The 25,780-nt window shown below is 43.1% G+C and overlaps 1 protein-coding gene across 5 annotated transcripts in view; it reads right to left on the bottom strand.

Moving 5' to 3' along the window:
- Positions 1-25,780, bottom strand: part of CTNNA3 (catenin alpha 3) — a 559,480-nt gene that overhangs the window by 186,648 nt on the left and 347,052 nt on the right. For all 5 annotated transcript variants that reach the window (XM_081190844.1, XM_081190843.1, XM_081190842.1 and 2 more), the window contains one exon: positions 20,315-20,407. In XM_081190844.1, the coding sequence (XP_081046970.1) occupies positions 20,315-20,407 (93 nt within the window). The remainder of the gene's footprint in view (positions 1-20,314; positions 20,408-25,780) is intronic.

The raw sequence follows: 25,780 nt of genomic DNA, 5'->3' as shown, positions 1-25,780 counted from the left end.
AGAAATACCAGGGAACCCAGAAGTCTAAACTGAGAGATCCTGGCTTATGTTTTTCAGCAGAACTCAGGGACCACCCTGGACCCTCAGCCTTTCGCTGTTGCCTCCTTGCGTCAAATTAAAGAGTCTTTGTAAAGGTCACACACAGTGATAGTGCAAACAAATAATACCAAATAAATCTCACTACGCTCCTGCCCCATGCAAGCTAAAGCCTGATAGAGACATTCCCCTTGAAACCATTGGCTGTGTACCCACCATACATTTGGGGCTCATCTCCACTTCCACTTAGGTCATGTGCCTAGCAAGCACAGGTGTGTTAACAGATTTGCTCTTTGCTAGACCGGCCAGCCTGGTTTGCAAAAGTCAGCTCAGGGATTCCTTGCCTGCAGCTTCTCCTTTCATTGATATCCCAATTAATAATTTTTTTTACCATTGATCAATTTCTAGCATTGGGAGTGGGGGGCTCCTGTAAATCTATAACAGTATTTCTCCTGTACAGTTTTTAATGCCTCTATTGTTGTGAACTGATGCATGATTATAAAGTAAGTAAAGCTTACAGTGGTGCCTCGCAAGATGAAATTAATCCGTTCCGTGAGTCTCTTCGTCTAGCGGTTTTTTCGTCTTGCGAAGCAACCCTATTAGCGGCTTAGCGGATTAACACTATTAGCAGTTTAGCGGCTACTAAAGGCTTAGCGGCTTAGCGGCTAAAAGGCTATTAGCGGCTTAGCGGCTTAGAAAAAGGGGGGGGAGTGAAAAAAACCGCAAGACTTGCAAGACTTTTTCGTTTTGCGAAGCAAGCCCATAGGGAAATTCGTCTTGCTAAGCGCATCGAAAAACGGAAAACCCTTTCGTCTAGCGGGTTTTTCGTCTTGCGAGGCATTCGTCTTGCGGGGCACCACTGTATTTTTAAAGTTCCCCGGTTGATACCTGATTCTTTCTTAAGTGTAGCAAAAGGAGGGAAGGCAGCTAACTTCTTTTTAACAATGTTTATTACGAAATATTATTTGATCGTTGGCATATCGAAAGCAACCAGTTGCTCTATTTTCTTTTAGTTTTAACATGTGCCAGTCATGCTGTTCTTCTCTTTCAGGGAAGGGCACATTCAGACAGCAACCAGGACATCCCAGAAGGCATGCAAGGCCCTGAGCAGCATGGATTCCTCCAGCGACTTGGAAGGACTTTACAATTCAAAAGGAAAGACTGGAATGCCACGGAAGACAGAGCTTCACTTTTGTCCATCAGCTTGTGTGCTGGCAGTGGAGATCATTCTCTTGAAGCGTGGCCCTGTGAAGGAAGAAGGACTTGGTATCCTCCTGGCAGATGTGGGGAATGGATGCCCAATGCCTCTGCCCTGACATTGCTTCCAAAGATAGCTTGGCCTACCCACTTCAGGACAAGAGCATCTCCTTTCTGCTCTCATGCAGGAAGGTTCTTCTCCCATTCTCTGTTGACACTCAACTTGTAGGGTGTTCTCCCAGCCCCATGCAAATCTTTCCTTCCTCATACCTGTTCTTTTTACACAGAGTGCTTCTGCAGGAGCCACAACAGTGCACAAAGGAAATCCTGGAAGAAAGAAGGGTGGACCTCCTGTTTTAACCCTTTGTGTATCGGCAAATTCAGTCTAATTAAATCCAATCTGACTATGTTCCTTTCTTCAAGCAAAATTATAGAAGATGCAGAATTCTTCTTACCCTTTTATTTCAGTTTGAATATTTTTAGTTGAGAATCTCCTGCTGATGGTAGGTAGTTCAAGGCTTCATCCCACAGAGTCTCGGTGCAGCCAAGAGTGCTCTCAACTGCTCTCTCCCCCACCCCTTTGCCCTTCAGCAGCAGTTTTTCTGGGGATGGCAGGAGATTTGGTGCTATGCCGGAATCCTTGACACTCCGCACACCCTTGCAGAGCTTTTGTAGGAGGGGTGCCTTGCCTTGGTTGCTCCCCTCTGACCTCTGTGGGGCTCAGGTCTGTCCAGAGATCAGACCCATGCTCCCTGTTCTGTCGGCAGGAAACCGGAAGTCTCGTCAGTGAATACGTACTTAAGCACCATTTCCATGATTTACATCCTCTGTCTGAAGCTACTATTAGTTCCACCAGAAACAAAGTACACAAATACACACAATGCCTAATAACAGCACCAGGGGGTCCATTTTGATCAGGGAAATAATACGGGGGGGGGGAGCTAGTACAACTGGTACTCACCTGAAGGGAAGATTTACATTGCCTGCATAGGCTCATTGGACTGGGTTGGGCTCTGACTCCACCCAGGGACGAAGACTTGGAGTGTAGGCTTGGCTCCCAAGTCAGTTGGTTTACAGACTTGTGGAACAAGTTAATATTTGTGCTTTACACTCTTGATGTGGAAATGTGAGAAATAAACTTAAAACTGGAAAAATGAGAAACTGAGAGAAACCAAAATTGACAGATTGAAAGCTTTTGGAATATCTTGTCCAAGAAGCCCTGCCTAGAGACCTCATTACTATCATCAGGTGTAAGGCAAAAATGTTTCTGTTCTCCCAGGCTTTCAATAACTACTGAAGGAAGCACTTTCAGCTTACAGTAGTTTGATTTCACCATCTGTTTTGCTGTTTAACTTTGTTGTTTTAATTTGGAATGATAATAATATTTTTTGTGTCTTATCATGCTAGCTGCCGTTGGAACATTAATCTATGTTGAAAGAGTAGGGTTTAATTATGTTTAACAAGCAATCAAGCAATTATTGCGGTATACTGTAGCATATCTCCACCAAATTTTTCAGCACCCCCAAATACAATTCTTAAGTTAGCATTTTTACTTTTTGATGTTATATTGTGCCTCTTTGAGTCTTGGAAAAAACTGGTCCTATGAACACGTAACTCCCACTGAAAATGGAAATTACTTCTAAAAAGAGATGGATAAGATTGTGCTGTGAGGTTAGCAATGTCACATTATTTTTTCTCATCAAACAGAACTTTATTGTAAAGGTGCTCAATTAAGCACAGCCAACTAGAAGCGGCAGACATGTAGAATACCCCTGTGCACATCAAATAGCTATCCATTGAATGGTTTCCTGGGGTTTTCCTACTATGAAGTGGAGTGATTTATTACTGCGGCAAATAAATTTATTGGTTTTACTTTTCCCCATGCAGATTGCATGACAACCTGGAAGATATTAACAGCAAAAAGAATAGTTATGTATTTATTTACTATTAAATTTATATACCACTCAAAAGATCACAGGGTGGTTTATCGCATAAAAATAAAAAATGAAAACACAAAATAGGATCATAATAGCAACAACCAAAAAACCAACAATCCCCTTCCACAAACACGTATTTTATTTGTTACATTCTTACTAAATCTTTTATTTGTTAAGTTATTACTGAAATGCATCTACAAATTAAACTGTAACTGTTCTAACCACACGTTAAAAGGAAAACTTTCTGTTAATGACACAAATTCTTCTTCTTCTTTTTCACAGCTCCTCTCGTTTATGTTTGAATATTATATAATTGCAAAACAAATTAAAAATACATGAAATAAAAAAACAATCACAAAGAAGTACACTAATTATATGGACTGTTTTGAATAAGCAAGTGTCAAAGGCATAATTTGTCCATAATATAAATGATATGATTGACTGCATGGGCTGGCTGTAGAAATTAGCTTCAGGTAAAGCATCTGTCTCCAGTTATTAGCAGCCAAAGAGACAGAGACCCTTGTGGCTATAAACAGGCAAGAAGAACTTTTAGTTACAGGCAAATGTACAGTACCCTCTAACAGTTTATTAGAGGGCAAAAGAAAAAAAAATCAGTTTCATTCCAAAAAACTTCCAATTCTAAACTGCTCGCATGAATTCTAGCAACCCTCCACTTTCATGAATATTTGAGTGTGTGCATGCTTGCAAATAATCAGCATTGCTCAGCATTTTATCCCAGTTCACAAATGAAGTTCTGTGTTGAGAAGCTACCAGGCAGTGGCAGAGCTTCATGCTCCGGCAACGGGGGTTGGAGAGCAGGCGGGGGCGGGACTGGCGCACCTCCCACAGGGGCATGGCGCACGTCCTGGGGGCATGGCACCCAGCCGCGATGGCACCCCAGCGGGATCGCGCTGCCGGGGGCAGTGCACTCCCCCCGCACTCCTCTTCCTCCACCAGTGCTACCAGGCAGTGCTGGCCCAAGCTATTTTGGCACCTGAGGCAAACCACAAAATGGTGTGTGTCCCATACCCCTGCACCCAGGGCAGAAGAGGTGAGTGAAGATCCTACACTGGGAACAATGGGAGAAGAAAGACCTACATTGGGGACAAGGGTGGGAGGAGACCACCAGCGCTTCCTATTCACCAAGAGGCTACCATAGAGGTGGCATGGGGGCAGATCCAGCCTCCCAAGGAGCACACCATAGCTGTTTCTGCCACCACAGCAGCAGTTGGTGATGCATTCCTTGGAAGCCAGAACTGCTGTCCCTGTGGATTCTGCCACTTGAGGCAATCGTCTCACCTTGCCTCATGGGTGGGTTGGCCCTACTTCCAGTTGAGCATATATATTGTAAAATCACAGAGGACCATTATGATTTCCAGGAGGTTTAGTTGGCAAACAGCAATGCCCCCTTTTTTTGCCTAGAACCCCTATGAAATCCTGCTACATTTCCACAAAAATTTCTTAAGTTTACAAAACCCAACAGAAAAGGGAGAAATGTAATAAATGCATTATGAATTCCACATCAAACAGTACTACTAATCATAATTCTCTAAACAATATACATAAGTAAAACAAGTAAATCCACAAAAACAAATCGTATACAAGATATATCAAGACACGTCAAAATGGAATGCAAGTAGAATATATTTTTTAAAAAATCACAAATGTCACAAATATATCGCAAAAGAAACAAAATAGGACCCCCAGAATCATTCACCTATGTACTCAATCTATGCAAATCGATGCAAAACTAATCTAAACATGAGGATAGAAGGAATAAAATAAGGTGACTGGTATTTCGGAAAAGAAGATTCCATAAAAGAAGATTCGGCAGAGTCCAGTGTTCTGGCTATGTACTATTAAAGAATTATTTAGAATGACCGTAGAACAAAATTTCATAAATATTAATGAGAGGCTGTTTCATTGCAAATTATTTCTGCATGTCTTTATGGTTTCTAGGTGAGTAAACCTCTGCACAAAACCTGAATGGATGTAGTACATTTCCAAACTCTACACCTTTGAGAAAATATACCCCTGGGCCATGAATTTCTGCATGGGTGAGGGCTGTCCTTGAGACACACATCAATATTGCCTTGCAGGCATTATATGTTTTCCTCTTCCGAAAAGGCATTTGAGGTCACTCTGAAATCAAAGGACCACAGCAGCAAGGCCATGCTTTCAAAGTATATTACTTCCCCACTTCCTAGCAAGAGAAAAACTAATGTGGCTGAGGCAGGCACACGCATGCATTTTTACCAGACAACATCTGAATAGACACAGGGATGCCAGGTAATTGAATTAGCCAGCTAAAGAGCCAATAAAATAGCAAGGAAAGGAAATAGCTCGCATAATGACTGTTAATTTTAAAAACTGCTGTTGTTAAAATCAATTGGGTACAACATGGTTCTCAGCTATAGAACACTAGATTCTGCATTTGAATGAATTAAATTATAACTTACAGAAAAAAGGAAAGAAAAGGCACACAGGAGCTGGTTCCCAGTGGTAAAATACAGAAAAGGTACAAAATATGAGTCACACTTTCTCTGGGAGATGCACCAAATCCCTACATTTTAAAAGGTTTTCAGTTTTAAAAAATGGTTTTAATTGTGTTTTTGGTATTGTTCAGCTGTTTTGTTGTTTGCCACCCTAGGTGCCTTTAGGAGGAAGAGCAGGACAGAAATTTAATGAATAATAATAAGATTTAACAATGTAGGTACTGTAAGATTAACATAAGCTAAAGGACCCCTGGGTGGTTAAGTCCAGTAAACTGAAACTATGGGGTGCAGTGCTCATATCTGCTTTCAGGCTGAAGGAGCCAGCGTTTATCTCCAGACAGCTTTTCCAGGTCATGTGGCCAGCATGACTAAACTGTTTCTGGTGCAACAGAATACCGTGATGAGTGCCAAAGTGCAAAGAAATGCTGTTTACCTTCCTGCCACTGTCATACCTATTTATCTACTCACGCTGGTATGGGGGGAGCTCACCCCATAGACCGATTCGAACTGCCGACCTTCTGATCGGGAAGCCCAAGAGGCTTGGTAGTTTTGACCACATCAACACCCGTGTCCCTTTTGTGGGTATTGTAGCTATAATACTGAGATGGATGGAAATATTAAACAACTAAAACAAAAATGTAGGTTGCAGGCTCAGATGTAGTGAACCTGGGTTCACCAGGGGCATGAGGGTACCTATAAGGACAGGGCAACAGCTTGGGATTGAAATGGCCACAACTTGTATTGATTACAGATGGAAGTAGGCTTTGGCATAAGCATTAGGTATGTATCTGGCCTCAGCTAAGCCCGATTGTTGGCTGATTGGTCCATTAAGGTCAGTTGTGGGTTCCCCCTTGACACAGATCAAACCCACCAAGTCTCTACTTGGGGAGTTTTATGGTATATTAGCCCCTCTGTCTGGGTCTTAGGATAAACTTTCTCTATGGACCCCTTTCCCCGGGTTCCCTAAACCTTTGTTCCAGTTTAGATTAAGGATCCAGGCCAATGCATTTTCTGCCAAAAGTTGTGACAGTTGCTATGAGGTAGCCAAAACCTCCAGGCAAGCCCAAGTTTTATGCAGGCAGATTCCTCCCTGGCCCCAAATATGGTGAAGGATAGAATCCACAGCAAGGTTACTTTCAGGCACTGCCAAGATATGCAAGGGACTTCCATTGCCAACTGTGCTGCCCCCTCAAAGCACAACCAGAATATATGGGATGCGGGTGGACCTGAGTGGAGTTAATTACGGTGGTGCCCCGCAAGACGAACGCCTCGCGTGACGAAAAACTCGCAAAACGAAAGGTTTTTTCGTTTTCGAGTTGCCTCGAAAGACGAATTTCCCTATGGGCTTGCTTCGCAAAACGAAGCTTGCCCTGCAAGCTCCGGGGACAGCGGGTCTTCCCCGCTGTCCCCGGACCTCTTTTGAAGCAAGGGGCGGCAGGGAGAAGCGATCTTCTCCCCGCAGCCCCAGGTCCAGGGACAGCGGGAAGCGCAGCGCGTCTTCCCCGCTGTCCCCGGACCTCTTTTGAAGCAAGGGGCGGCGGGAAGAAGCGATCTTCTCCCCGCAGCCCCAGGTCCGGGGACAGCGGGAAGCGCGGCGCGTCTTCCCCGCTGTCCCCAGACCTCTTTTGAAGCAAGGGGCGGCGGGGAGAAGCGATCTTCTCCCCGCAGCCCCAGGTCCGGGGACAGCGGGAAGCGCAGCGCGTCTTCCCCGCTGTCCCCGGACCTCTTTTGAAGCAAGGGGTGGCGGGGAGAAGCTATCTTCTCCCCGCAGCCCCTTGCTTCAAAAGAGGGAACAGAGCGGCACTTCCCCTCTGTCCCCGGACGGTCTCCATAGGAACGCATTGATTGATTTTCAATGCATTCCTATGGGAAACCGTGCTTCGCAAGACGAAAAACTCGCAAGAAGAAAAAACTTGCGGAACGAATTAATTTTGTCTTGCGAGGCACCACTGTATTAATTATAAAGCCTGTACTTCTAGATTGCACCAGCTTTATTATGGAGCTCATGTTATGCAGCAAGGTGCATTTCCAGTCTATTCCCCAGGACATTGTCTGAAGAATAAAGGGAGTTCCAATAATATAAAAGGCCATTCCTGCAGTAGAATACACTCCCAAGTCACAATACACCTTTTAAAACATGTAATTTCAATCTAAATATTTTCCTTCATTATTGTTTACTAAAGACTTCTTTTTTGTAGTCCCTAGTTTATTCCTTTTTGCTTTCATTGAAAACAATGCTCACACAACAAACTGAATGGATCGTTGGGCTGCTTGCTATTGTGTCCTACTCTATTGTAAGGCATCCTTATTTTTTAAAATTGGTATTTTCTGATAAAAGGAGGTAACTCTCTAATAGTAATGCTATTCAGCTTTACCCATGGCACTTCTAGCATTCTGTTTCTTGTCTCTTCCAAAAACAACAAGAAAATAATACATTAAAATACACTGATTTTGTAAAGGGATCATGCAAAATGGGGAAATTAAAGAAAAGACTTTCCGGCACAAAAAAGAATTCAAATATTCTGATACAAAGGGATATGAGAGAGACAGAAAATGATCATAAGACCCTTTTGTGAATTTGCTGTGGACTTTAAAGGAGTGTCAAGCTTTACGTACATCTTTCATTAACAGAATTTCCTACAAATTATATAAGCTTCTGGACATATGAAGAAAAGTAGTAATGCTTGAATAAGCAATGGTTTCACCAGAGTTTTCAAAGCTAATATTATAAATGGCAAGGAGGGCTCTGCAACAAAATGATGCAATGTATCTCTGGTATATTTGTGCTTCCTGTGTCTCTGGCTGAGGGGGCTGGAAAATAAACATTAGGCTCTAAGACTCCTTAGATCTTGCATCACATGGAAAATGTATTTTTAGTTTTTGAATATTTTAAAGCCAGTCTGCATGCAAGTCAACAGAGCATGAGGCTTCTGTATGGAATTGAATGCTTTGTTTGCTCAGGGAGGCAGTCTGAGGGCAATTTAATTAGCCGCACCTCGCACCTGAAATATAAAAATATACTACATTGCAGGGCTGATATAGGCACTGCCCTCCAACCTGCAACAAGGTGTTGTGGCTGGGGGGTGGAGGAGTCTGTAGGTGAGATGCTTCTAACCCCTGCTTCCAGGAAGTGTTAAAATATAAGCTTGGCTAGCTTCCTGGGTTGAGATGATCACCTGGGTGGTGGACCATTAAGTGAACAAAGGAAAGGGAACTCTGTGTGAGAAGACAAATGGGTGGGACCTCTCCATCAATTCAGAGATAGATAGTCTTTAAACTCTATTATGTGAGCTGGAAGCTGGAAGGAAAGCTGCTGGCCCTTAAGAATCTCCCTAGTCCACATCCTTCACTGGCCCTGCTCTGCACTGTCCTTGAATGTTTTTCTCTGGCTAAAAGTCTGCCCTTCATCTGATAATGCTTCTTGCTTGGCTGGATGGAGGACAGAGAGGGTTGTGTGAGTGTGCACAGAAATATTTGCTTCTGGTCTCACCCACCACTGGCATGTGGCGCCCAGAACAGAAGGCAGCCCTCAGGGTGAAAATGGTTCTCCATCACTAACTTGTGAGGGCACTTCACCTTGAAATCCTTTAAATAAATGAACAGTTTGCTCTTGCCATGGAGTATTTCACTTCTGCATTTAAATGACAGTGGTATTAAAACCATTGGTGTTTGAAAGTGAGTCGGCAGTGCAGCCAGTGTGGAAGTAAAGTACTTGAGTATGGAAGTTGTGACTACTGCATTTTGACAGTATGGGTGCAAATGTATTGCCAGGTGACTACGTGGATACTATTCTCACCAGGAGGGCCACCATTTCTTTACCTGTTCCTGAGGTTGCATGCCTCAATCGAGAAAGCAATTAAGATGCAAAAGGGGCATGGAATTGGAGAATCTGAGCATCTGGGTCACCACTATTTTAATTCCTTCCTTAAAAGATTTTTGGTTCTTGTAAAAGAGAGCCCAGGAACAAGAAGTTGGACAGGTGTGGAATTCTCAAATAAGAGGGTTGACCAACTGAGGATGCAGAAGGTGCTATCAGTACTTCTAATCTCTCCTGCATTCTACGCCATGCTTCTCAGTACTGTGCACACACAACTGCCATCAGCAGTCCTGCACGGAAGGTTCTTGTTGGCTAAACTTGACACGGACAGACAGTCTTTTAAATAGAGAATGCCTCCCAATAGAAGACTGTCTTCTGAGTCATAGAATTGTAGAGTTGGAAGGTGCCCCAAGAGTCACCTAGGGCAACTCTCTGCAATGCACAGCAATCTGTCCTCTGCAAGAAAAGGGCACCCTCATGAAGATTCTTATTCCTCATTGTGCCCCTCTCTTCCACCCACCACACATTATTGCTGGCCCCAACCCGAGGCTCCGTGATTCTAAGCACGTCCTACCTTGTGTTTAGTTTAACAGTGTTAGAAAGGAAATTAAGAAAATGGTTAAGCGATGTAAGCAACAGGTATAAAAATTTTTTCTCCCTAATTAAAACAGCAGCTCCCTTCATTAATACTCAAAATGGTCTTCGCAAAAATTATTTACCTTTCTATATTTAAGGCATGTTTATATTACTAAATTATTTGCATTTCTAAGCTGTGTACATAAAATAGATCCATAGAAAATTGGAAAAGAAAACAACAAAAACAATTATAAAACCAGAATAGTATTTCCCAGTCCTAAATATGCTATACTGGCAGAAAGTTGCACTGATTTCAGCTGAACTGACTTCCAATCAGTGTGTGTAGGATTGTAATAACAGCCATAAAAATAGCAGTAAAACATTTTTCCTGCTTTTTCAAAATGTCATTTCCACTTTAATAGCACTAATCTCAAGACTATGGTATGTACCTTTAATTAATATCCTTATTGAAAGGCTGGAAATGGCACTTAAGAAAATGTTGACATTGTTTGAAGCACTAACATCTGTTTTGCCAATTTTAAGGCAGATGGTTAGTAGTTCACTGACTCTCCACTTTACCCTATTATTTCTGCCCTTGTTCAGTACTCAGTATGTGTAGAAAATAGTTTTGGACAGAAACTCTGTCTAGCAGCACTCTGCACACATCAGGAGATTCAAAATGGAATAAAATTGTGATCATTTCAATTACTTTGATGAACAACATGCATGACTCTTTAATCATGACATCAAGATCTAGAGAAGAAAACCAAATGGATACCTGACATTTAGTGGAATGCAAGCAAATATAATATACAGGAAATTGAGGTGCTTTCAGCTCCAAAAATCCATAATAACACAAACAGATGTTTGAAACTCTGCATTACCTAGAAACCAACATATTGGATGAATAATTTTGCAGGATCACATTGCTTCCAAGTGATAGCTTTTGTAGAGAAGAATTTTGCATTTTTGCCAGCTTACATAATTATGCTTGCTGGAGACATGAATCAATATGTGTACAAACTAGAGGAGGCTCGACAATTCAAAGTTCAATAAGGGCTAGGAACAAAGCATAGAAAGAAACTGCAAAAACAGCAACATCCCAAACAACCATTGATGGCTTTGGGATGGAAATGAAATATTGTGCATCTATAAATGAAGGTTTACAGCACAAGCTTATATATGTTTATTCACAAGTAAGAGTTCAAAGGGACACACTGAGAGGTAATTTGGTATAAGGGGTTGTCCAAAGGTTGTTATTTCATCCCACCACTTTCACCGGGAAAACCCAAGGTTGTCTGTGGATTGGTGTTTGTTCTGATTCAGCAATAAACAGTGGGGTTTCCTGGGGAAAGTAGTGGGATGAAAGGAAAATCTCTTGGACCCATGCTTAGAAATCACGAGGCAAATGGAAGAAATTGTGGGACAAAGGGAAGTGTGAATGATGAGCCCTAAGACTGCAGTTGCAGATACTATTATTATTTAAGGCTTAGGTGGGATATCCAGACATTGCATAATGAGTTGTTCAAATAGAAAACTTAGGCCTGCAATTGTGGGGAAGGGGTTAGACAAAACCCAGGATATACTAGGGGAACACAGCGAAAGGACAAAGGAAATCCCAGGATGCAAAGAACTATGCATGACTGTGGATCTGTAATAACTGTTTCAGTCATTATATTTGAACTTGTATCACTTAAACACAAACACAATAATATAATCTGACTCTAGTGAGGTATTTACCATTTGTGTATCCAGTTGTCGTTTTTTCTCTCTCCAAGGAGCTTAGTGCAGCATACGTGGCATTATTTCATTTTTATCCTCACAGCAGCAACTCTATAAAGCAAGGTACTGCAGTGTTGCGGGCAGGCTGCTGGCTGCCTCTTCACTGCAGCTCAGAGATGAGGAGCCAGAACTCCAGAAAGTGTGCTCCTGTCTCACACCCCTTCTCCTCTCAGGAGCAAATCCCCACCATGCACTGAAAGAAATGCTAGCGCTGGATTAAGCTGCAGTTAACACTCCCCCTAATTCTGTTTTAGAAAGGAACTGAAACCATAGATGAATGTTTGCTTCAGATACTGGTGAAAATGGGAAACTTTCTTAGCATTAACTACAGTAAGATCTGTGCCTCTCAACTGCATATGGCAGGGTGGGGTGAGATTTGCTGCTCAGTACTCAACCCAATAAATAAATGTTTAGGGATGGACCAGGGCAGGTGTCACATTGGTGGTTGAGCCAACCAGGGTTCTAGGACCCAAACAACTACCTAGGAATGTTGTCCAATGATGTTGGGTCTCCTTAAGGATATGTGTCCATACAGGTAGACATGGAATCATTGATTTAGGAGGGTCCCCAATGATCATCTATTCAAACCCTCCGCAATGCAGGAATTGCAGCTAAAGAATCCCTGACAGATGGCCATCAAAATCTCCATGGAAGCAGAGTCCACTACCTTCCACTGTCAAACAGCTCTGCCAGAAAGTTCTTCCTAACTTTTAACTGAAGGACAGTTAGTGTACACAAGCATCATAAATATACTGTTACGTTATGACCATATATGACCATTTCTGGCTCGAAGTATAAAGAAAATGCCATAAACGTCCAGAGAAGCAATGCTTGGAGGCAGAGGAAAAGAAAACCAGATTGTGTCTGCAACACTACTCTGACTCCTACCCTAAGTAGCCCCAACCCAAAGGTGAACAGTTATCTGAGAAAGGCATTTTAAGATGGCGAAGGAAATGAAGCTTTTGTGAATGAAGGACCATAGTACTTCAGATATACCAGATACCCAAGCAGAATTGCAGGCAGTTTCAGCTTTCCTGCTATAAACCCTACATATTACGTAGCAGAAGAAACAGTGGGCTGGTGAGGTATAAAGATTATGGAGGCATAAGGGTGGCACAATAAGTTCAGTTAATTAAAGCCACAGTTGGATTGTGGTAAATCTCAGTAAAAATGTTCCAGCAGCATCACTGCTCTTTCAGCATGGCATCAAATTATTTTACACATTTATTGGCCACTTTAGGACTTCTCCCATTTCCTCTTTGTAGCAATAAATACAGCTCTATTTATAGAGGGCCGTCTAGGCCATTTGCCAAGTAGGTTTCATTAATATTCTGAAAAGACATAGTATACTTCTTTAAAGTATTGTGGTTGGTGTCTTAATAGTCACATAACATTAACATGTAATGTTAAAAATAATTACAGCATATACGGCTCTCAAGCAGCAAGACAGGATGACATTAAGAAAAATATTACTGTACATGAATATGCTGCATATTTGTGCTTTCATAAACCAATTGCGGATGTAAGGATAAAAACAGATGGCTGTACCAATATGCCTATATTATTAAAAAGTAGCTCTGCAAGCTGGAGACAAGAGCTAACATTTCCTATGACTGCCTGCATTTCACCACCGCACTTCAATATGACTCAAATTGTAAGGCAGCCCCCATCCTCCACAGAGGCATGTAAGACCGTCAGCCACGGGGGGTGGGTAGGGAGGACTGCCAGCTTAGCCATCAGTGGCTGAGCAGTTGCAGCAATATATCAGCCTTCCCAGCTAAGAATAAACCACTGCCTATTTCAAGCCATCATTTGCCATTGCCCCTATCTTTCCTCTGCCCCAGGCCCCAGTCCAGCAACAGAGGGAACAGTGACAACCCAGTGAGGATCCATTCTTAGGGCCTAACAACATGTTATATTAATGAAATAATTAGCAGTCATGTTGGGTTTTTAAGAAATGACATGGGCAGGAGGGTGTGAGGATCTAAGCCTCTCCTCCCCTGACATAGTATCTGTGAAAATAGCCCCCTTGTATGGCAATTAGCATTGAAAAAGAGTTTCCTTTGGTTTAGGGCAAGGTGACTAAAAGCAGGAGCGATAAGTGGTGTATAATAATAATAATAATAATAATAATAATAATAATAATAATAATATCTTTATTGTCATTGCCCCCTCTCGGGGACAACGAAATTACTTGGCTGCTCCATCCACCCAGGTAGGGCACTCCACACAAAATCAAATCAACTATAAAAACACTAATTAAAACAATACAGTATAAAACAGCAAGGAAGATTAGATGACTTTCAAAGTCCAGGCTTCCCATTCAGGGCCGAGATCAATGCAATACCTATATCTATATCTATCTATCTATCTATCTATCTATCTATCTATCTATCTATACATTTACACACACACACATATATATATAATTGTATAGGATGCAGGTGGCGCTGAACCACTGAGCCTAGGGCTTGCCAATCAGAAGGTCGACGGTTCGAATCCCCACGACTGGGTGCTCCTGCCAACCTAGCAGTTCAAAAGCTAGGTACCGCTCCGGTGGGAAGGTAAACGGTGTTTCCGTGCGCTGCTCTGGTTCGTCAGAAGCAGCTTAGTCATGCTGGCCACATGGCCCGGAAGCTGTCTGTGAACAAACACTGGCTCCCTCGGCCTAAAGAGCGAGATGAGCACTGCAACCCCAAAGTTGTCCGCAACTGGACCTAACGGTCAGGGGTCCGTTTACTTTTACCTTTATATTATTGTATAAAGTAAGGGGGGGACAAAACTGAGCAGAACAAAGCAAAACTCTCACAAATGTATATCTACACATGTACACACAATAAATCTATTGTTGCCATATGTCCAGAATTTCCCAGACATATCCAGAATACTGCAACTGCAAGCAGTATCTGTCAGGAGTTCAGCCTACACTTGAGTAGGACCCTGGCAGAGACACATGTCCGACTGGCATGTTCCCTCCCTCCTGGTCGATCGTTCGGGAGCTTCATAAGCTTTCTTCAGCCCAAACATCACAGCGACCGATGCCAACTGACACCGGCACACATAGGGATCCGCAGAGTTTGTGCATCATGCACGTGACAGACCTCAGCATTTTGGCTAATCTACTTTATTTACATATAAACACACATGAAGCACTGCAACATAGCTGCCTCTCTCTCTAGCATCAGACAGCAAAGAGAAAAGAACAAAGGACAATAGTCCCACTTCACAGAACACAGTAACACAAACATCCTGTCTTCGTCATTTCCCACTCTGTGGAGTCAAAACACATACCAACATGTGAAAGACAAAAATCACATGACTGCAATCATAGATCAGTAATTCTAACAGTATCTGGGAGGAAATCAGCTAAATATCAGGGAAAATCCAGACGTATGGCAGAGCCAATGTCGGCAGTATCGTTTTTGCTGATTTTCCAATTTCTTTACTCAACAACTTTGGGCAAAAGTTTAAAAAGCCCAACAAAAATCTGTCCAGATTTTCACTTTTTGAAATATGGCAATCTTATCCATGTCTGAAAACAAAGAACAACTTTCTATATCGAAAGCAAATAGAGCCCATTAAAATAATAAAGCTGAATGAACTAATGAACACGTTTTGCAAGCAATGTTCCCTAATATATGCAGTCTAGTAAACATTGTTTAGTTGGAGAACTGCATCACAAAATTCAGATAAATGTGAATTAGCAAGGATAGCTGTGTTTTGGTTTACAAATTGTTTCAGAAAGCGCACATCTGATAGATTTGGCTTTAAATGCATACTGAATCTAATTTTACTTTGTCATACCCTCCCTGGCCCAAGTCTTATGAGTAGGGGGGAACTTTATTTCAAATCACCAATCCCTTTTGCTTGGTAAATGTTCTTTCAACCCTTCTGGGTTCTTATTTGCCTCCTAAGGTTATCAGGTCTAGCCTTCCAATAGTTCAAACAATCTCTTAATTATTGGTATCCCACTGTCACCATATAAACACCAATACGTCTTGTTTACTCTGTCACAGCCCTGATAGATTTGCCAAATATGATACATGGTAGGAACAACAAAATTACTATAACAAAAACTAAATATAGTAGTTTCGTATATGATTGGTTTCTAATAACTGTGTTAGGATACTGTGTATTCTGACATGCACTGATAACTATATCCCTAATCCTATCCTGCCTACTCTATTCCTTACTCCTGAACATCCACACCAGCCACCCTTCTCTCACTCACTCCAAAGCAAACTGTCTTTTGCTCTCTCCACACACCTGTTCTGTCACACTTCACCCTCAGCCAATCAGCACACAACACACTCCAACATCCCTCTCTCATCTCTGCTTTACACTCACCTCACCATGTTTTACAAGTATCTCCATACCTAACACGTACCCAGTGCTTTTTCTGGGGGGATGCAGGGGGACGCATACCCCTAAACATTTTGTGCATCTTTGTACTTTTGTCCATTTACTGTATTTATGTTTCCCAATTTGAACTATAAAATGGTCATTATCATCATTTTATTTGTATGCCGCCTTTCCATAGTTAAAACAATGCTCGAGGCGGCTTACAATATGACAAGATTTACATAATTACCAACATAACAAAAGTCATAAACAATAAATAAAACACATCAAAAGGTACACAACCAAATGGGGAAAATTTCCACAGAAATCATAAAATCTAAAACTAAAAATAAAACATTAATATCAATAACAATTTAAAATGACATAGATAAAAATAAAAACAATTTAAAAAGGAGCCCTCTCTTTTGAGCAGCAGCAGCAGTCCTTTATGGCAGTGTTTCCCAACCTTTTTTGGGCAAAGGCACACTTGTTTCATGAAAAAAATCTCGAGGCACACCACCATGCCAGATGGGGAAAGGTCACTTTTTACTTATGTAAAAAAAAATAAAAAAATAGTAACAGCATAGAAGGTAATGGTTATGACTGTTAGGGTCTCCCCCCAAATGCAGAATTCTATTAATATCTTCCTTAGCGAGCCGCGTTAACCCCTGTAATGCTTTCTATAGAGTAAGCATAGGGGACACTGGGGGATGTGGAACCAAGGGGGCAGTGGGCCAAAAGAGTTCGGGATCTACTGCTTTAAACAGAAATAAGAGCCAGTGGGTTCTTCCTTTTTTAAAGTATCGTTTCAGCGGGGACAGCAGTCTGGATTTCCAAAAAGCGGCGCTTTTTGCGTCTGAGCAAAGAAGAGAGAGAGGGGGAAAAAGAGAGAGAGATTGATTTGTGGCTGCGCAAAGGGGGGGGAGCCCAGGAGTAAAAGTAGGAAGGACGAAGGGAGGGGAAAGGAAAGTTAATAGAAGGAAAGGCGGGTGGGAGAGAAAGAGAAAGAAAGAGGGAAGGAAGGGGGGAAGAGAAGTGGAAAGGAGGGAGACCGAGGCGGGGGAGAAGCGTCTGGAGAGTTGCTCCAAAGTTTAGGGGGCCACGGGGGTGGGCGCGCGTCCCAGGAGGCGGAGGCCAGCCCGGGCTGGGAGCCGCGCCGCGGCCCGGGGGCGGTAGGCGGACCGCGGCTCCTAGGATGTGGAAAGGGGACGGCGGCGCAGGGGGAGGAGACCCGCACGGCTAGGGCAGCGCGCAGGGGGAGGGGAGCGGGCCGGAGGCGGGCGAGGGTGGCCGCGATCCCGCGCGCCGCGAACATGGCCTCCTTCCCCGCGGGCACCGCCAAGCCCCCCGGCCGGGGAGGGCGGCGCGCCCCCGCCGCTGGAGGAGAGCAGAGGCAGCAGGAGGAGGACAAAGACGCTACCGAGGAGGCGCGCCAACTTCTGCCAACTTCGGCGCCCGCCCCGTCGCCGCAGGCTCCTCCCGGCCGAGAGCCAGAGGACGGCGGCGGAGGAGGAGGAGGAGGATCGGGTTTGGCAACGGCTGCTGCGTCCTCTCCAAGCGCGGGGCTGGCCTCCGCCACGCCCGATCCTCCGCGCTCGCCGCGCTTCTCGGCGGAGCAGGTCTCGTGCGTGTGCGAGGCGCTGCTGCAGGCGGGCGACCCTGGCCGGCTGGGCCGCTTCCTGGGCTCGCTGCCGCCCGACGCCGAGGCGCCGTGCCTGGAGGCGCAGGCGGGCGAGAGCCTGGCCAAGGCGCGCGCGCTGCTGGCCTTCCAGCGCGGCGACTTCGCCGAGCTCTACCGCCTGGTGCAGAGCCGGCGATGGGATGTGGGAGGCAGCTCGCTCGTCGCCCCGCGTGTGCCTATGTGGGGCACGTTACAGCCCCGTGACGTCAGCGCCACGCAGGCAGCCAGGCAGGCAGACGGCGAGAGCCCCGCGCTGGGCGGCCTCTCCTCGCCGCCGCCACCCCGCCTCTCGCCGCCCGACTCGCCCGCCTCCCTCCCACGGCACACCAGGCAACGTCTCACGGCACACTAGTGTGCCGCGGAACACCGGTTGGGAAACACTGCTTTATGGCAGTGTTTCCCAACCTTTTTTGGGCAAAGGCACACTTGTTTGATGAAAAAAATCTCGAGGCACACCACCATTACAGCCCCGTGACGTCAGCGCGCAGCGTCACGCCGGGAGGGACGCACGAAAGTGTAAGTTTCAATTTTTTTCCCTCCCCCTTGCCGGGGAACCTCCAAGCTTTGGGGGTGGGGGGGAGGAGGCAGCAAAGCGAGGCAGGAAGGAGAGCGCGGCTTGGCTGGGTGAGCTTTGGCAGGGGCAGGGAATGAGAGCCGCGAGGCGGGCGCTGCGGACGGAGGCGCTGCCCGCCGAGCTCACAGGCAGCCAGGCAGGCAGACGGCGAGAGCCCGCGCTGGGCGGCCTCTCCTCGCTGCCGCCGCCCCGCCTCTCGCCGCCCGACTCGCCCACCTCCCTCCAGGCAACATCTCGCGGCACACCAGGCAACATCTCGCGGCACACTAGTGTGCCGCGGAACAGTGGTTGGGAAACACTGCTTTATGGAGCCTGTCAGGCCCTGCCCCAAGCCAGGTGGAGAGAGGCAGGGCAGGGCCCTTCAGGCTCCCAGCAGATCAGTCCTTTATGGACCAATGGTGATTTTCTTGAATCAAAATGAGAGTGCCCCTAAATATATATTTTTTTAGAAAAAAGCACTGCATATACCTTATATATTTTAATATGCAAAGCTGTATAAGTCAGTTACAATAACAAACACCACACTACTACATCCGTACTCTAGAGGAATCAGAGGCACAGTGTAATGAAGAACCAAAAACAGAGGCCAATAAGTGCTTTAGTGGTGTATATTACCATACTGCTTAGGCTGACAACTTGTATTGGCCCTGTAACTCTGAAAAAGAGAGAAACTCACCACAGTGACCTGTCAATTGTTTCTCAAGCACTCACTTTTCTCTCATTCCAGTCTTCTCAAAGAAACATCTGTCACACTGCTGTTAGGTCTGGGTTGCAACAGACTGTCAACCTTTCATACGCATCTGAGTCAAACCTGAATTTGCTGTGCCAGAGTATGCCCTGTACCACACATTGCAGATATAGAAGAACTGTCTCTGTATTGAAAACATGCCAGGACCCATGTGCTCTCTTATTATATCTAATAAATACATGCCTGGTAAAAATGAAAGTTTTTTTAAAAAATTATGTTGGTTTCTCCCCCTCCCCGCTCCCCAAAAATAGTGTTTCCTGACCACTATCTATATTGCGATCAGGGCTAGCCGTGCCATGAAACACAGTGAAATAAGTTCAAGTCCCCCTAGGGATGACTGTGGGCAGGATTCCTGCACTGCAGGGTATTGAACTAGATGAGTCTTGGGGTTCCTTCCAGTTATACAATTCTATGATTCTATGATCTGCTTCAGGTGGGGAGGGAGGTGATAGAGAAAGGTGTCTGAATGGTGCAACAAGGCCTTGGAAACTTTTGGCTCCCCTCTCCACTCCCCGCAGTGCTCATAAACAATTGCTTTTACCTGACAGCACAACAGACCTCCCTTCTTTCACATGGTGCTGAAATGAGGTGCCACCATCTGGCAAGCATGATGGGAGGCTGGTGGCAATAGGAATCCCACCACCAGGGCTACAAAATGGCAGTGGATGCTGGGGTGGGGCCAGGAAAAGCATCAGCCCTTGCAAATGGCTCACTAACCTCGCTGATGTAGATGGCAAGCTTTTCTTGCCTCCTCCTCTAAGTCTTTTGGCTTCAAGCAGCAAAATGCCTAGGGCTGGAACTGAGGATGATATCAATTTGCCCTAAGAACTCCCAATTAATAGCTGAATGTGATGGAGTTAACAAAGGCAGGCATCCTCCCTACCGTTTTCTAATGGAATGACAATGACCAATAGCCCCAAAGGACAACATGCTACCGCAAGACAAGCCACGCTCTGCATTTTTGAATCTGTACGGTATGCTGTTTGTAAAGACAAATAACAAAACATTCGTATTTTTAATATTTTTCTCTTTATGCCTATACTTTTTTCAATGACTCATTCTGGCATTATATTCCTGCACACATTTTGAACAGATTCTTTAAAAAAATATATTGAATGTAAAAGTCATACCTGTGGGCACAAAGTCTCCATATGACTGGCTGCTGTTTGGACAATTTTTATTCCTTCTTCGTTTGTTGATACTGAGCAAGCAAGATTAGCCACCTGGAGAAAAAACATTGACATGTTTGCATTTATCCCCAACACAGATACATAGTCCATAAAACATTTTTTTCTAGAACATTATTTTCACAAATAAGTATCCCATACTTGCATATGACTTTGACTGCCCTTTAATTTCAGATAGTGTCCTCTATGTATTTAGAAGGGTGATATGCTAAGATGCCAATGACAAGTATACATTCTGTGCCTGTGGTCAACAGGAAATTTAAAATGTCAGTCATTATTGTTATATTGCCAGATTTGTATATCTCATAAAGAAATAGTCATTGTCATTTATTGCAACACTGATGGAGGGAGCAATCTCACCCAGAGAAAAGCTGTCTTTGCTAAATAATCAGGATAATTATAGCACTGCTAAGATAGCTCTTTTTTGCCATAGCCACACAAAACCCTGGGTGGCCATTTGTTCAGTGAAATGTTGTAGATTGTAATAGTGACCTGTTGACATTGATGCCTTGATAGAAGCTGGCTCGATGATACATTTGATTGTGTGCTTTGAATTTTGCTTTAAGCCACTGACACTTTTATCTGTTGAGTTGTGAACTTAAGTTATGACCTTTGATTGAAGAAATAAACCTACTGACAATAATGAAAAATTCTACAAGCAATAGTATCTTTTCAGGATATCAAATTTAAAACATAGGACCTAAATAAAGCACAGGTTGTCAGCTGGCTATCTTTGTTAAGCTAGCTGCTCACTAACAATTCAGAATTATCAGTTTATATTTCCTGAATGGGATGTACTGTTTCCTTAATGGCCAGTCTACACACAGGATGGGTTCTGAGACAAGCATTCTACTGAGTCAGGGTTGTAGAAGAAGGGAAACTTAAATTTGGGCAAAGAGCCAGAAAGTAGTGAGCATTGACCTTTTGGAATCCGATGCAAGATTTATGAATGTGCCTCCTCCTCTAAGTCTTTTGGCTTCCACTATGCTCTGCTTGTATAGATATGGATCAGGGCAAGAGAAGTGGATCTCTCCTAGCCCTTGCAGGCAAGTTCACCAACCTATCAAACACCTGTTGTAGCAATGGAATCAGATGATAATCTGGTCTTTTACTGCCTTTGAAGCACCGCTGATCAGATGAGGCTTAAAGGGATTGGCTGTACAATCAAGTTCCCCACAGGGAACTCTTGCCATGCAGCAAATTCAGGAGATTTGGAATCATCATCTATAAATTATTTTCTGCAGGGATTGATTTAACTCAATTGCACAATCTCTACCTGCCCCACTCCTGATACCACAGATAACATCAGGTGTGGGGCAGATGCGCATGGTTTGGGGAAAACAACATCAAGGGGCCAAATTGGACCTACGTTGTATAAATTGCAGATAGACAGATATTACAAAGACTCCACAAGTCTTCATTGATTGGTCTCTCATTATAAGGAAACAAATTCTGCAAAGAGACCACTCCTGAAGCTTACTATTGCCCAGGGAAGCTGTCCAGAGTGGCTGGGGCAACCCTGCAGGATGGGTGGGGTATAAATAATAATAAAAAATATTTATTATTATTATTATTATCAACTAGTGCACCCACTTTGTAACAATGTTTTGTAAAACTGAAACCATTCAAAAGAGGAGGTGATATGAATGACATTTAAACTGATAATGTTATGTTGGAAGGATGCAAAGAACTTCAAATCACACCAACTGCAAGATATCTCAGGAGTCAACTCAATTTGGCCCAGAAGGCCTAGGTGTAATATTATTTGTTAATTGAAATCACAGTTACAGTCTATCAGTTTGCAACCAATTTTTCAATTTATCCGAGAGACCCTGATTTACCTAAGTTGCCTTTCACCTCTCCCCTAGTTTAACAGCCCTAAATACTACATATTGTACTTGAATAGGATTGCTGCCGTGTCTCCAAACTAAAAACAATAGCCTTTTTGTTGCAAACACAGTGTAGCAAATAATTGTTTATATCCCTTCAATATTGTTCCTCGCTGCAGCTTGAAAAACCTTTGTCTATAGGAAGTCTATCAACTTCTGTTGATCAAAATGCTTTTAGCTTATCAAAAACTAAGATAATTTGCTGGAAAAAGAGAAGACGGGAATTCTAACAATGCACCCAATCTGCCAAAATGTAATTACAGCTTCAGAATGTCTACAGTTCAGAATGCTAGCATATTTAATTATTATAAAACTATAAAATAATATCTCATGCATAATCATTCCCCTCTATCTTTAATTATCCCATTAGTGTACAATCAAGATGTAAAGAGCTAAGTTACTTGCCAATGCAAGAATAAGGCCATAGAAACCCAAAACATAATGTGAGATCACTGACATATTTGGAAATTTGTAGAGTATTACAAGCAGTGCTGTAATCTATATTATCATCTGGAGATACCACAGACATGCCCCATGAAGAAGCAATCCATTGTTTCAGTGCTACTGAATCTACACAGCTAAGCAAAATACAGGATAATGGATCTCAGAATAACTCATTTGGTAAAGGCTGCACTAATGCCAAAATTATTTATTAGAGCAAATAAGGAGATGCAAAATTGGAGATGCAGTGTGGATAGCAAAAAGCTCATATAGGCACCCAGTGCAATTAAAGACAGTTTCCAAGAAAAAGTAGATGATGATTAAAGGATCATTTATGTTTTTGGCAAATAGCAGTAAAAAGGATTAGGAACACCAACTGTGAAACAATGATACCGAAGCAAAATTTAACAAACAAATTGTGAAGGTACAGTTTTAGAGCTTAGCAAATATATGGAGAAAACTGTTCATCTGGAAAACTATTTTCTAAGCAACAGATTAAAAAACACATTGAACTATTAAAGTATCAGCACCAGATATGTTAACACAGAAAACCTGAAGGATATACATAAATACAGGGATCTAGTTTTGGAAAGTAATAACTTAATGGTATTATCAAAGCAGACACCCCAAAATACTGTTAAGAAAAAAATTAATAGTTTTCTTAAAATAAAATAAAAGAGAGACCCACAGGTCAGATACTACGGATCAATAAACTTACATGTTTGTCAGAGACATTTCTTTTGTTTGAGAGACTTATGGGAAACATATCTTAATCCATTCACAAACTCAGGTTTATTCTTTGAAAAGAACAAGAAGACTTTAAAGACTCTGCTTGTACTGATTTACACAGCATTATCCGATTAAGAAATGAACTATTCAAACTGTTTTAATGCTGCTCTTGTGGCCCTTAATGGGATTTTTTATTACAATAGAAATGTAAGTTTTGGAAAGGAATTACTGGAATTTAAAAGTGATCATGTACGTTGACTGCAAAGGCAAGGTGTAAATAGCTAGAATTCAAAATAACTAGATTCTGGCATATTAGGCGACTGGGCGTATAAGACGACCCCCCAAATTGGCAGCTGCCGATTGGGGGGTCGACTTATACGCCCAGTCTTATATGCAGCAGCTTCGCTGGGCAGCGGCAGTGGATGGCGGGCTCCACTCTGTTCCACGCCGGGAGGAAGCTGCCCGCGAAGCCGGCTTAGCATTGCTGGGCAGCTTCGCCAGGCAGCTTCCTCCCGCTGTGGACCCCGCCGCCCACTACCACTGCCCAGCGAACCCATACCTGGCGTATAAGACGACCCCCAACTTTTTAGAGGATTTTCCGGGGTTAAAAAGTCATCTTATACGCCGGAATCTACAGTAAGAGGTAAAACCAAAGTTTCTTGATCAAATTCATATTCCCCCTCCTTACGGAATACTGAGATCTATAATATATTCTATTGCATATGCAGTAGTATAGCTACAGAAATTAAAACAGGACTCTACAGACTTTAACATTATTTTGCTCCAGGTGGATTTGACCCAGTCCAGGGCTGCCTTGAACCAATCTGAGAAATCCCAGATTGTCCTGATTTGGTTCAGGATCTGGAATTTGTCTGGACTGGATGAACAGCCCTATCATTAGGACTTTATTGGTATGTATGAACTAGCACTTTGGGTTATACCTAGAAACAAACTGAAAGTCATTGCAGATGAAGCAAAACTTCCAAGCAGACAGCCAATCTAGGGTAACAAAGATATAGCTATATCTTAGCAAAGATTTTAAAACATTATTTAGTATGCAGAATTACTTGAGTCTTGTTAAATGCAGCAGTGTTAAAATATATTGAATACTCTGCTGCAGCCAGTCTGATGTTAACAAACTTCAGACAAAAAAAGCAGTAACAAAGCTTAGATTTATGCAGATGGAAACTGCAGCCCTGACAGATAAGATGATTAAAAATGCTTGCTTGTATTAGAGTAGCATTTGCAGCTGAGGCATAAATCTTGAAGATATCCATCATTACGGAAATATTTCTCATATGAGAGAAAAGGGGGAAATGGATAACCCAAATGGTAGCTTGAAGTCCAGTTTGGGGCAGAAGAGAGCACATTAGCTGTGTTAAGGTAAATTCACAGAAGCAAAGTTCCCTGTTCCATCCTCCCCCTTGCAGCCACCTACATCCATGGAAAAGCCTCTCTGGTGGATTGGGAAGCCCTCCCGAACTATAGGAGATGGGGCACAGGAAACCCTTGGGAAAGAAAATGAGACCTGGATCCTAAGCAGTGGTGCGTTCCTCAATCAATTCCACCCTTCATGTGCATTTCCATCTGGAATTCCATCTGCTCAGAAGAAAGTCCCACTGCATTCAGTGGGGCTTACTCCCAGGTAAATGGGGTTAGGACTGCAGCCATTCAAACAGATGAATGCCACAGTCAAGCTTACCATTGTGTTCACTTAAAATATCCTAGGTGTACACATACTAAAAGTAATGCATAACAAAAATGTTATGAGCATCAGCAACATTCTTTTATTTCACAGCATTTTCTTTTTTTTCTCCAGCTTTCTTCTACACTTAAAATTTCTTGCTGCATTGAGATTCTCACAAATTAGATCTTGCTGAAAGCAAATGAAATTCTATTGAGGTCCATGATAAGCTGAGGTGAGTTTTATTCTTTCACCTTTCACTGAGATTGCGAAAGCAAGATGTTAGTATTTTATGGGTTTCTTTAATATAAAGTAAAAATAATAAAAGTGGATTTACCCAATCAATATTTAAGCAGCTCAAGTTAGGAGACATAGGTGAGAAAAGACGACACACAATAATACACACAAAAGCATGTGACAAATGAGGGATGCTTATTTGAGAGCTAAAACTCCATTCCCCCTATTGAAGGCTGAATCACAAGAAGTATGTTGCCATGGGGTGGGGGCCAACCATATTAAATGAGACACAGAACATTCGTATTGGGATGAAATAGGCCACAACTTTATTGATTACAGATGTAAACTGATTTTGGTGAAGGCATTGGGTATGTATCCAAGATCAACCAACCCATGTGCTGGTTAATAATAGATGGGTTGACCCTGGAA

Source organism: Podarcis bocagei, assembly GCF_964188305.1.
Source record: "Podarcis bocagei genome assembly, chromosome: 4".
NCBI lineage: Eukaryota > Metazoa > Chordata > Lepidosauria > Squamata > Lacertidae > Podarcis > Podarcis bocagei.
Note: the sequence above shows the minus strand (reverse complement) of the source record. Positions and strands in the feature narration are given on the sequence as shown.